The sequence below is a fragment of the Falco biarmicus genome, chromosome 7 (genome assembly GCF_023638135.1).
Source record: "Falco biarmicus isolate bFalBia1 chromosome 7, bFalBia1.pri, whole genome shotgun sequence".
NCBI lineage: Eukaryota > Metazoa > Chordata > Aves > Falconiformes > Falconidae > Falco > Falco biarmicus.
This window is the reverse complement of record NC_079294.1, coordinates 11,595,290-11,608,919: the sequence shown is the minus strand read 5'-3', so window position 1 is coordinate 11,608,919 and position 13,630 is coordinate 11,595,290. Positions and strand designations below refer to the sequence as shown.

General features: G+C 38.4%; 1 protein-coding gene across 13 annotated transcripts in view; it reads right to left on the bottom strand.

The window, feature by feature from the left end:
• Nucleotides 1-13,630, bottom strand: part of RALGAPA1 (Ral GTPase activating protein catalytic subunit alpha 1) — a 132,894-nt gene that overhangs the window by 55,878 nt on the left and 63,386 nt on the right. For all 13 annotated transcript variants that reach the window (XM_056344936.1, XM_056344938.1, XM_056344932.1 and 10 more), the window contains 4 exons: nt 12,723-12,781; nt 9,361-9,469; nt 2,643-2,753; nt 1,617-1,685 (listed from right to left, as the gene is read on the bottom strand). In XM_056344936.1, the coding sequence (XP_056200911.1) occupies nt 1,617-1,685; nt 2,643-2,753; nt 9,361-9,469; nt 12,723-12,781 (348 nt within the window). The remainder of the gene's footprint in view (nt 1-1,616; nt 1,686-2,642; nt 2,754-9,360; nt 9,470-12,722; nt 12,782-13,630) is intronic.

Genomic DNA, 13,630 nt, shown 5'->3' with positions numbered 1-13,630 from the left:
CTTAACATAGACCAACCATACAACAGTTTCTCATCATGGTAAGTCTGTGAGCAGATGCTGTGCTTAAGAAGATACCTGTGATTTTCAAAATTGATTTGTAGGCTGCTGTTTTTAAAATGACAAATTACACAGGTCTAAATTAAGGCTGATGCGTCATTTTGCACATAAAGCTCACTGCAAAGTGAATCAAGGATTACACAAAACTGAACTATTCCAGCTGCATTTCAGGCTTTATAAATAGAATTTCCTTCACAACATGCCAATAATGCTATGCAGCACCAGGTATCATCTGACAGAAATGCAACTGCCTTCTGTATTGTAGGCTACTCAGGCAGCAAAAGAACCAACTCCCTCTAGGGGATGTTTTTAAAGACTGTAGAACAGAATTAGATTACAACCCACATGCACACCAAAAAATTAATAATTTACTGGCTTCAAATAATTATTTCTAATTTTTAAAACTTATCTGTGGAAGAGGAAACTGTGCAGATAAATAGCTGCAAGATTTCCTTAAGTATTTCCCAAGTTAAATAAAATTCTTTCAAAGAAAATCCACTTAACTAATTTACTAATAAAACACATATAAACATCAAGCTCATTTCACTAAACCACTAGAAGTTTGTCTCTCAGAGGCACTGTATAATAAACCTAATAGTGAAGGGCTCTGAGTATTTTTATATTAAACCAATTTTTAAGAAACCAATTAGGACTATGTTTGTCAAATTAGGTAAGCCAATTTTTTATGTGATATTTGACATACAATGATCAGCATTAGTTCATGGGGAAAGTTTTTAAATTACAGGAAGCATCCTCAAGTGGAAAGGTGGCTAGCTTGGCATACCACTGTAGTCTACAACAGCCCCTGACTTCTCGCAAACATCGAGGAGAGGCAAAGCAGAGCTCTGGAGCCCAGAATGAGCAACAGATGAATGCCAGCTCCGGTGGGAATGGGTACCCCAGAACAACAGAGCTGCCAGTGACAACTGCACCAAAGTGCCCAAGTTTAAATAATCATCGAGTCCCACAGTCCTAGAACAAAGCCAAATAATTCAGAAGAGACACAGCTTTCAGGAGGCAGAAAGTACTACTGTGAGTGTCAGGTGAAGAAAGAGCCCATCTTAGCTAGGGGACTCAGGCCTCCTGAAAATAAAAAAAGATAGCAATCATTTTGAAGGATGATGCCAATCAAATTCATCTGAAGACTACTGGCTATCCTGCCTAAGAATGTACTGACAATGGAAAGAGCAAACAATCATAGCCTTATAAATATTTTGTAATGTACTCTCTGCAAGTTGAGAATATATTCTCACTATAAGACAAGTTTGAAAAGTCCACGTTACTTCGATGTTAAGTTGACCGAGAATAAGGAAAAAGAAGACTTTCTAATTATTGAAAACAATCCATCTCAATTAATTTTAAAAAAATATATTTTTCCATAAATACTTTAGAAATTCACTTACATAAAAAAATATTGCTATATTTCTGGGAAGACTATACTCTTTATACTTAAAGAGCTGAATTCCTGCTTTAAAACACAGCTTAAATTTTGTAACAAAGTTACGTCATGTACCTTAGTAATTAAATTGACACATTAAAAAGAAGTTAAAAATATTTACCCTCTTGTCCTGTTCATAAGAGGACGCTTCTGTACTGGGTAGCAGATGTGTAATAGTTGCTATCAGAATCTGGGGGAAATATAGCATAGTTTCTTTTAAAATATAATCTAAATATTTAAGTTTAAAATAATTTTTTAGGCAGGTAAATGCGACAAAATACTGATTCTATTATATTCTATTAAAGTTATTTTGAGACAAATTACAGTATTCCCTGCTGCCGTTTTGGTTTGTTGGGTTGTTTTTTTTCCATAAAGGCAACATTGAAGGAATATGTTCTGCTTGACTGATATAGGTGCATTAAGGACAATGACATTACATAGCCACTCCAGATATTCAAGCAGGAAGATAACTTGATTCAACACACTTGTAAGGTGCAGGAGGGAGCCTGACACGGGTCTGTGTATGGGGCTATCTGAGCTCCGTTGTTCTTAGAACTGCTAGAATCTGTAAACACCCTGTCCCTACCTGATCAACAATATGACTGCAGAGGAGCAGAGAAATGCCTGCTATACCTCTTAAGAAGCTACTACACAATTTTCTTTTCAGTTACCTGGGAGACCTCTGTCTGTTCTCTGTAGTTCATACTCACAGAGGCCATAGTCTACTTCCTTGTTATTTAAAGTGTGTCCAAAATAATTATTTTTGCTTTATACTGAAACTCCTTAATGGATATGCAAAACAAAATTGCAGATTATTTTAAGTAATCACTTTCTCACTAAACTTAAACATATTTGAAGATATTTAATTTTAGAAGTTTGGACTTTATTGACAACGTTCTCATGTAAATAATGACATAGTGGTATCTGAGAAAAAATAAGCATGATACAGGCATTATACATGTTAATACTGGCGTCAGCAACTGTGGTGTGAATCCCTATTGCTAATGTTAAGTAACATCATGCTTTTACTAATTCAACGTGTTGTGAAACATACTTGTCAATATTCAGGTATTTTAATTTCAGGAAAATACATTCTACTGTTGCACTTAAAGGAATTAAAAATTTCAAATTTTTAAAAATTACTTACTTGAATAATTCTTAAAGGTGAATCAGCTTGATACACTTGAAGCCTATGTACATAATGTATCAGCATGTTCAGCATACTGCAGGCTACCTGGGCTACTGTTTTATTTGGAAACTAGAAAAGAGAACACAGCACAGTAACAATGACTATGTGGTTTCACGTAAGAGTACATTAGGTGATAAGGTGGTCAGGAATTTCAGTAATAGTTTTATACATAACAGCTTCTTATGTACCTATTTACCAGAGGAACAGAATTAAATTTTACAAAATTTAAAGGGAATTATTTTATAGTCATAAACAACATTAGCAGCTAACACCAAAGGTTTGGGATAGACAATCAGTGAGTTACACACAATGAGGGAAAAACGAGAGGAGCTTCCTAACTAACTTCAGACTGGTTAGTACAGTCTCGTGAAGCCAGGAAGAACAAATTAATTTATTATTACCTTAATGAATATTGCTATTAATGCATCACTGCACAAAAACAAGGATCCAGTTCTGAAATCAGAAGTCTTTGTTGAGAACCAAGGTAGGTGAACAGCTGCATACCAAAAATGCAGGATACAGCACCAACAGTGAGGCTACCTGTTCAGTTAATTTGCTGGTGTACAGCAATGCACCTCAGGTTCTGTGCTTACTCCACTTCCCTCTGTTAACTCTTCAAGGCAGGAGGATAGTGCTGCACTGCAGCCTGCCTTCAGCATTACTGAAATGTTTAACTTACTGTGCCGGTCACAGCAGAAGGCAATGCATTTGTACAATTAGTCCCCAGCCTTGGCAGTGGATGCACACACTGCCCTATACGCCTAAGCAGGAAAACAATGAAATGAAGAGACAGGGATGTTTCCTTAAATTGTTAATGTATAGGATATAATTGAGGCTTCTTCCTTCATTGCACTTGTTTTAAAAACAACATTAAGCTGTGCACCAAATAACAAACACAAAGTGCATTCTACAAGCAAATTTTACAAGTGAATTTTACTCATCTAGGAAATGAAAATCCTACAAATCCGAGCTAAAGACAAATTTGAGCAAGACGGTTATTAGCACAGCAAAACTACAGACTTCAGAAAACAGTACAAACCACGCAGAAGAAGAAACAACAAGCAACAGCCCCAGGGGAAGGATTTAAAATACATTCTTATTCAACAAAATACTCTGTCTTTACTGAAGACAAGTATTCCAAATGATAATGCTGATGAACCTCAAATCACTCGGAAAACAATTAGGTAATTCACGCTTTAATCATGACAAATCCTGTTCTATTTCTCCAATGAAGATGAGTGTCATCAGAATTCCTGCATTATTAGAAGAATAAAAAAGTAATTTACATTTTTTAATGGCACTTTACTCAGCAGTGAAGCTTCACAGGTGTGTGCTGCAAGGTGGCCACCTACCTCTAAACTCAGAAAAAGGTACTATGTTGCAAAAATACTTATATTTAAATTCTTGGCTTCTTAGACTGTTTTCTTACTCAGTCCAGTTCTATTAACCTTTCAGGGAAGGGTGTATCCCACAAACCTTAAAAAAAAAAAAAAAAAAGGAGAAAAAAAAAAAAAGAAAAAAAGCTTTAAGAAAGCTGAAATGCCTAGGGAATGAAGCCTGAGGTGAAAATTCAGGATTTCAGAATAAAATTTTTGAATGGCAAAAATTAACATGTGGAAAATACACTGGAAGAAAACTCTGTCCTGGGCCCCAGCTCTTATCAAAGCAGTGCTATCAATTTTTAGGTTTAAGGTCTTGAGAAGGTACAAGCGTATGGAAAATGATGAAGTTCAAAGCTTTAATTAACATTTTTTATTTGTGGTAACTACGTAAGCATAAAGAAAGACTATGACTGGCTCTTGTAAGTCAGCCACAGAGACAGAAACCAGAGTGCACAGGGTAAATCCTTGTTCTGACTTTCCCTATTTCTCAGTGGATGGTTTCACGTTGTTGTCAGCTTCTCACTAAAACACGGCAGACATCTCACATCTGCAAGTCTTCCCAGAACTTGTGACAAGAACACCGGTATTTTTTATCCCTCATGAGACAGCCTCTCTTCATGCTGTGGAAAGTACCCTGTAAGAGCACAGTAAGCAGGGTACAGATTCTAATGTTCAAGCTTGAGTGACAACCAAAAAAAAAAAAAATTAAATAAAACTGAAAGCATAACAATTTGATTATAGAACTTGAGATCAAATGCAGATTGCTGGAAACATCCTTCATCCTTACAGGCCTGCAGGAAAACCCCAAAGTCACTGGAGAGGACAAAAGGGACGGCCAAACTATAGTAGCTTAATATGGAGTATCCAGATCACTGATTTTAAGAAAAAATTACCTGAGAAAAAGGTCTGGAGGCTTCTTTTCCAAGAGCCTTCAGAGGTGGCACAAAGGCAGCTGTGCGATGCTACATTTTGCCCACCATTCTCTATCTCTGGAAACTGCTGATTGTTATAAAGAATAAGAATTCACTACTGCGATATTTTAAATGTAGTAGTGTAACTGTGGACATAATTTTTTAAAAGTCACTTGATGGGAAAACAAAAATCAAGCTTTGAATGAACTGGCACTTTGCCTGGTACCTAACTCTCAGGGGTTTTCTCCGAAAGGTAGCCTTACCATACCGTTCATCTTTGCAAGGGTCAGCTGCTTTCTAGATGTTACATTAGCAGTTTAATCCTGTCCATGCCTGCAAATAACCTGCTTAGCAGTCATCCAACCGAGCCTGTACAACACAATTTTGTGATGTACCTGCAGCGTTTTTGAGAGGAGCATAACATAATCGTGAGATGCAGGGGTCTGGATGACAGGTTAGGAACCTTTCTGCTCAGCCTTGAGCAGAGGTTAACGCAGACATGGCAGTATCACATGCCGCTGGGAGACATCCCAGTTATATTCCAAGTGAGCTGCTGGACCACAGTTCTGAATATGCTTCTGTATTTCAGAAATAGGCATATAATTGTTGCTAACATTTCTACTAAATGTTAGTTGCTCAGTTGTACTTATCAGTAAATTGGATTAGGACTATAGCTCCCGATCCATTCATTTCTCCTGAAAATAAGAAAACAATCCATTCTGGGAGTTCAAATCTCCAACTGCTTGGAAGCCAGGAGATTGCTTAGGTAACAAATTAGAGCTAACTGTTTCTCCCATGATATATTTATGAACTTTTCATTTCACGATTAAACTCGATTGTCAATGTATACCGCTGCTCAGAACAGCAGAAAAGCCAACATACTCTGGATGCTTTTGCCAACACAAAGCAAAGCAAAAGAGAAATATAAAAAACTTTGTTTTCTCATTCAAGAAGTAATTTACATTTAATAATTGAAATACAAATAATTGATTTAATAAATACGTCAAAGAAAAATAAGAGAAGTCACAATGAATGTCAGGATTAAAATAGTTACGATAAATTGAAGAAGAAAAAAACAACATAATTTGCCTAATACCAAACTTGTACAGGAACTTGATAAAATGCACTAGTTAAGGGATATTAAAAAGCAAGAGAGTATTTGTGAGGCTGCAAAGGATGAATGTGATTTTGCAAAACAGGAAATTGCAATTTAGAGTCTAATACTAAAAGCCCTGAAGCTGATTTTAGACATAGACTCAAATCCTGCTTCACAGGATGTGATCAGCTGATTTGCTAAGATACTTTACAGATTCCCATTGCTGAAAAGAAAAGCATAGTTAGTCCCCAACATCTGACAGAAACCACGTACAACAGGTGTACACCCTGATTTTTATCAATATGTATATACAGAAAGACTACTGGTCATTAAATTTTGATGTAAACAAAGAACATGTTAAAAGATTCTGAAAATAAACTGAGAAATATTTAAAAAGTTGAAGATACTGTTCAAGAACATTGCAAAATGCTAGAAAATATGTTTTTACTAATATTCTGATTGTTCCATAAAATATGAACAAATATGAAAAAGATCTGCAAAACATAGGAAGACAAAAACACTCATCAAGGAGAAAAAAAAAGCCAAGTAAGTGCAGCTTTTTAACACAGATGATGAAAGGAATATACTATTGATATACTACCACCAATATAAAATCTCATGACCAGAGCTGAAATCCGGTGTGACTCGATTCAGCATAGTCAAAACTATCATTCACAAAAAGGCAGGCAGACAAATGCAGAAAATCTAGTCAGAAGCATCTTATAGGCACTGCACCACAATGAACCAGCTGTATCTGAGTAAGCTGCATTCCCAGGTGAGAACCTCTGTGCATACTAGTTAGGTTTAACAGTTTCAATCAAACCAGCAAATACCAAAACAGTCAATCATCACAGATTTCAAGAACTTAAGAGTGAAGGTGTTTATATAGAATTGCATGGTGACTACCGGAGACTGTAAAGTTCTACCTTACAAACCAAGTTTCAGAACCTGTATTGGTGTAGGTGGGAAGGTTTTGGTAGCGGGGGGCTGGGTGGGTGGCTTCAGTGGGAAGGGGCCAGGGACCCAACTGCTGTTCTTTGTATGTTCCCCCCTCCCCTGCTGGGGGTGCTGGGGATGCAGGACTGAAAAAGCAGTTGAGTGAGAGTCTGGCTGCTAGTTGGGGCCAACTCACCGCGCCCATTAAAAAGGAAAAGTTAAATAGTTCTGAAAAACTGTAAATTATTGAGTGTTGCAGCATGCTTCATAAAAAACGCAAAATAAATTCTAATGATAGCTATAAAAACAGGTGCTCTTTACTTCTCACCAACATTAGAGTTCTCATAATTCCCTTGCAACAGGTAGTTTATTCACATAAACTTTGATGCCAACTCTTGACTCATCCTTGGATTCAGATTTTTTTCAAACAGGTACTGGCCTGAATCACGTCCCAGAATGAGCACAGAAAAGCACTTTGCCACAGGAAATCAAACATCCTCCAGTGCTTCCATGCATGCAGAACAGGTAGTCTACATCTCTCTCTCAGTGCCTAACCAGGGCCGAGAAGCAATGCTGCATAATGCCGTGTCTCTCCAACACAGAAGCGAACAGGCATAGAATGTAATGAGGATAATGGGATTTGGTTGGTGGGGGCAAGAGGGCAGGCGAGCAAAAAGCATGAGAAGCTTTGGGAAACTTCTTGGCCTTTGCATTTGTCACCTTCCCATTTTCTTTCCTGTCCCCTGCTCTTACACTGGATGCTGCACTCAGTCTGGTAGCCAAAAAGTACAAGGCAGCCACTTGGCTTGGGACAGACTTTTTGCATATGATGGCAGATGGCCCCCAAAACTGGGATCCCTTCTCGTTTCCTCTCTACCCTGGCCTTTCCCTTTTGCAATATCAGGAGAATGTACCACGGAGGCTTAAAAGTACTATTAATCAGGGCTGGGGAATGCCAATTAGTGAGGAATGTAACTTACCTTGCCATCCATGGCTAGCCTAGGCAGAAGACACAAATGCTGGAGAAGGAAAGTCTCCAACACTTTTGTACTCCAGAGTCTTTGTATGGATCTGTACTGGGTGGACACAGCAAGGTCTCGGTAATGGAGGGGCTACGGGGGAGGTCCCTGCAGTGGGCCCACCAAAGGACACAGCTGAGCCCATCTGCTGAGTGTGTGGCACCTTTGTGAAAACATATTTAATTTAAAAGAGGGCAAAAATGCCACACAGGCAGAGAATGAAAAAAAGAAGGAATGAGAAGCAGCAGGCGCACATGAAGGTCAGAGGAAGAGGAGGGGGAGGAGGTGCTCCAGGTGCTGAGGCAGAGATTCCCCTGGAGCCTAAGGAAAAGACCATGCTGGAGGAGAAATCCACACTGCAGCCGTGGAGTACCCCACACTGCAGCACTGGGTATTTCCTGAGGGAAGTGCAGTCCACAGACAGTCCATACTGGAGCAGGCTTATCCTGGAGGACTGCAACCAGTGGAGGGACCTACACTGAAACAGGGAGGAAGGAGCAGCAGACAGGAACCGTAATGGACTGACCATAACTCCTATTGCCCATCCCCTCTGCACTCCTTGAAAGAGGCAAGGGGAGGCAGAGAAGTTGGGAACGATGACTGCAGCTGAGTCTGAGAAAAGAGGAGGTGTTTCAAATTTTGTCTTTGTTTCTCAGTCCCTAAATTATTTTGACTGGCAATAAAATAAACTGATTTCCCCAAGTCAAATCTGTTTTGCCCATGATGGTAGCTGGTAAGCAATCTCCTGTCTTGATCTTGACCCACAAGATTTTTCACTGTTTTGTCCCCCTGTCCTGTTGAGGAAGGGGAGTGAGTGAGCAGCTGGGTGGGAGTTTGGCTCTTACTTAAGGTTAATCTACCACAGGCTCCTAGATCTAATTACAAATAGATGCAGAAAACCCTGCTGGAACCTTGGGTCCAGGATGTGGGAAGGGGTATAGCTGGACAAAGTTGGGCAAAGACAGTAGTGGTTTTGCTGAAACCTGAATTGCAAGGATTATTAATGAAAAAAAGGGTGATGGACAAACTATTATGCTTCAAAGGGTAAAGGTCAGAGTGAAGTGGCTAATGATAGGTATTAAGATAGAGATACACTGGTTTACTTCCCAACACGCCGTTTACTCCAAACACACCATTTCCTCCAAACTTAAAGGGTACAGATTTCTTTTCACAGAGTTAAGAGATTCATCAATTAAATTTAATTCAGTCTTTTGTAAGAAATGACAATGAAACTGTGAATTAAGGATGCTAAAATGTGATCATGACTTTGGAAAGATAAAGTATCTTTACAGATAAAGACAGTAATACATTGTAAAAGTGTTAGTCTCCCACCTTTAAAGAAACACAAATCACATTCAATGCTTCCTTGATCTGGGGATGATGTGATTCATGAACTAGCTCCTCACAGATCCAAATACCAAGGCTGCAAAGAGCAACGCATCTGTAAAACAATGTTGGAGGACAAGTTGTTGAGAAACATGCTAGAAGAATGTGCAATCTTTACAATTCATTATATGTCTTGCTAAAGTCTAACTTATATATTTTTAATATTCCAAAAAGAACTACACAGAAACCTTTATAATGCTGTAACACTTGAAAATGAGCAAGAAATCCCAAGTATCCTGGTGAGGGCACAGGAAAGGACAGAAGCAGCACCCTTCTGGGCAACTGAAAAATCCAAAAGACATCAAGAACTCCTGCACCATTATGTGCTTTTTGGATTAAAAACACTACCAAAAATTAATGTACGGGAAATCCATACATATTTTCTTAAGACAAAGTAAAACTGCAGTGAGAGGCTCCTGCTCTCCAGCACGAGAGTTTCCTCATATTTGTTTAGAACTTCTGGGACACAGAAACAAGAAGGGGGAATGTTACTTGTTCACAGATAAGATTTTAAAGCTACACAGAATCGTGAAACTGCTAACAAGTAGCAAAAATGCATCTTGGAATTAATTCTACATGATAATGTAAATAAGTTGTCAAACCACCCTGATTTGTTCGTTGTCCCTGCTGAAATCTCAATTGCAAGACCACCTCCATTACATTTTGATTAATACAATTTAAGAATAAAGACAAGCTTGAGGAAGTCTAGGAAAAAAGTGACAAAAGTAATAAACAGCTTTGGGAAATATTGCATATGGAGGAAAAGTTGAAGGGTGTACTGAGTCTAGATCACAATTAAGGAAGGAAATGATAAGAAATCCTATGACATGCAGTAAGTCACTGAAGAGTTTAATTTGCAGTAGAAAAGATTTTTCCTACATATTGGTCATAAACCCAATCTGACCGTAAAAATTAGAGAAGTACAGGAACAGTCTACCTAAGATTTTTTTAACTTAAATTTTCAGGACCATTTAGCCAAGGTATTGCCAGGAACATTTTAAACACTCCAGTCTTGCAGCAGGGGCAAGTAATCTACACTTCCGCTATTTCCTTACGCGTTTCAATCTTTTTTGAACAAAAAAAAAAAAAAGAGCCTACGCGTTTCAATCTTTTTTGAACAAAAAAAAAAAAAAAAGAGCCTAGCATGGATTTAACAATAAATGTAGACAGTTTGTGCCAGGTGACTCAGAAACCAAACCTTTAGTACATAGAAGAGTAGACAGCTCTAAGTCTGTGCTACTATTCAAAGTTTCCTTGATGCTACTGAGAAACATTCCACATCTGATGACATACTGATATGCAAAATATCCAGCAGTCTGTGAGGTTTCTACTAAGAACACCCGTTTTGTAATCACTATTCAGAGTAGTCTCTGAAAAACTGTGTAGTTACGTGGCTACAATGTTGTTATTTAAGTATCACAGCCTTAACAGCACAAGCAGAAGAGATGAACACTGAGTTCACCAACCTATCACTTCTTTTTCAGACTGTCAGCAGCAGGAGAGGTATTTGATTAATACAGTTATTAATTTTTGTAGATGGAGATCAGAGAGTAGAACATACTTCAGATAACTGACTTCCCTGAAGCTCAGTTGGGTCAAGTATTTAATGAAACACAAAACATTGAGCCTCTGTGGAAGAGATAAGGAACAGAGATTTATAGCTTATAACAATAACAGCACTCAGACTTGCTGGAGATATACAAAGCTATGAAGTTCAAGAAATCGAAGTTCTCCCCTGAGAAACTGCAAAGGCAATTAAGCCTCTACTAGTGGCTAAGCCGATGCTGCAAAATTGTAATGCAGATCCTAAATATGACCTCTGATAGTAACCCAGGTGAACTCCGTACTGCTGTGAAGCAGATGGTATCAGAGAAGTTATTACCAAAAAAGACAGTGGATAAACTGCCACTGAGGAGTAAGGCAGTTAAGCTTCAGGAGCTGTGGCAACATCATTATCCCTGCAATGAGGACGTACCCTTTCATCTCCCAGAAGGAGAAGGGCACAGGTAACCCAAGGAGATGGTGGGAATCTATTCTTTTTTAATCTTCATTTAATGCTGTTACCCACAGTGCTCTGACTTTGCATTTTGGGGGCAGTGTAACAGCTTTCTGAAAGGCTGGGCATGCACATGTGCCTCTGCTCCTCTGTATGCACCCTCACAGCCAGAGAGGATATGGGGACATGCACAATGTTCCCTTCTTTCCAGCCACACTGCCAGAACTGAAAATGACAATACTGCGTACTTCAGTGCCACAGGATCAATAACAATATTCTGAACCAACTTGACTTAAACCACCTTTTTCAAAGCAAAATGGAGAGTGTTATGATTTTTAGACTGAAGTTTTGTAAAAAACCATGAAAAATGAAATGAAAATGATGTCAGAAAATTCCTTCTTTGCCTGTGTTGAGTGATATTACCAGCTTAAGTGAAGAACAGGTAAGTGGGCTGATGAAAACTGCTTTTGGTTTTCCAGCAAAATGTTTAAAGTTTCAATGAATTGACCTTTCCGGTAACATTTTTCAGGAATGTATTTTGCATTAACAAGTGACCATATATTAGTTGAGCATATATAAACACTCCACTCAAATACAATGGCACACAAATGTGCTCTTCCTTGGTAGGCATTATAGATTCCTGCTCCAATCCCATATGCTGGACTCCGTAACGAAGCCTCTGGGGATGGGTAAGGAGGAACAAAATCCTAAGAAAATTAAGGAACAGAAAACAAAACTGGTATCCATCTTCTCTGAAGTTCTCGATTCGATGAAGATGCTTAGGTTTAAGCATCAGTGCAATCATTCTCAGTTTAATGCTAAGCTCAGTATTTTCTGCTTCTTTTCCATACTGTAAAGAAAGGCTCATGTACCTTGCATTATTTCTGTTTTTCAAATTAAATCATGTGGTCTAATACAAGATAACCGTACCTCCCTCATAAATAATCTTGTCCTTAAAGGAAAAGATGCCTCTCGTACAGAAAATCCCTGAGCTGAACACCAGGGTAGGCTGGGAAAGCACACAGCTTGTACTCTTACCTATATTGACACTCTTTCCTATCAGCCACTATCAGATAAAGGATACTGGGCTAGACCAGCATTTGGTCTGACAGAACATGTCTATTATTTTAAAATCTCTGTTTACAAACAATTTTGAATTCACACAGTGAACCACAGTTTTGACAGTGGTGAAGAAAACCATGAATAAAATACATATAAACTTTTACTCTAAGCTTTCTAATATATCCACCTCAAAAGAGTTTAATAAAGAAACGTATCTATTAATTTAGCAGCTTCTTTTTGTATGACTTACCGTGCAGGACCAGATGGTTCCTCTCTTGCTGAACTTAACACAGTTTTAATTATGAGTTCCTAAAACAAAGAGGAAAATACTCACTCATTTACCAGTAACTCCATCACATGAAGCATCAGAAAATTAGAATTTTATTATAGCACACACAGGCACGTTGCCTAGCTGAGTCTCTAGGTTTGCGGTCAGGTTGTTTGCTTACTACTACTCCAAACTTCTAGTCTGCCCCAGATGCTCATTATTGTGCTACCCCAAGAATAACCCACAGGTTACTATCCTGATTTCTGCTGATTAACCATTTATTCAACTCTTGCCGATAATTTTCCATAAAATATCAAGGGTAAAAAAAACCCTGTAACAAAGGACTCCCTAAAGCTAGCTTCTGTGAATAGCACTCAAGGGTATTACAGAAAAAAAATCTATTACTTTGAGGTTTAAACAAGCATTTTTTCAAAATAATTTTCATTTTAAAAGACTTTGGAAGTAGTTGCAGAACAAGCAACTACAGTGCCTTAAGAATGATGTCAAGAATTTTGACTCAGCTGCAGCGAAGTGTCCCTAAAGCTGTAGGTTGTTCTCAATAAAGCTCAAGTAAACAGCCATTATATAATAGGAATGAGAAAGAAGGAACTCAAAATCAGTCGCCAAAAGTGAGCAAGGTATAAAGCAGCTTCCAAGCCATCATCTCTCTCTAAAAAGAAACAGTTTGGAAACTTACCGAGAGCCTTTCTTAGAAATAGTAATCATACCTGACAAACATACAGCAATTAAACACACGGACTGAGCTCTGCCCAGTTCCAGTATACTGGCACACTACCCAACTCTGTGTTACGATGGAGAGGGGAAGGTCTCCTTTTGTTTTTTGTCTAAAAGAACATACTGATGTTCAGAGGTTTTCTAAAGCCCCCAGG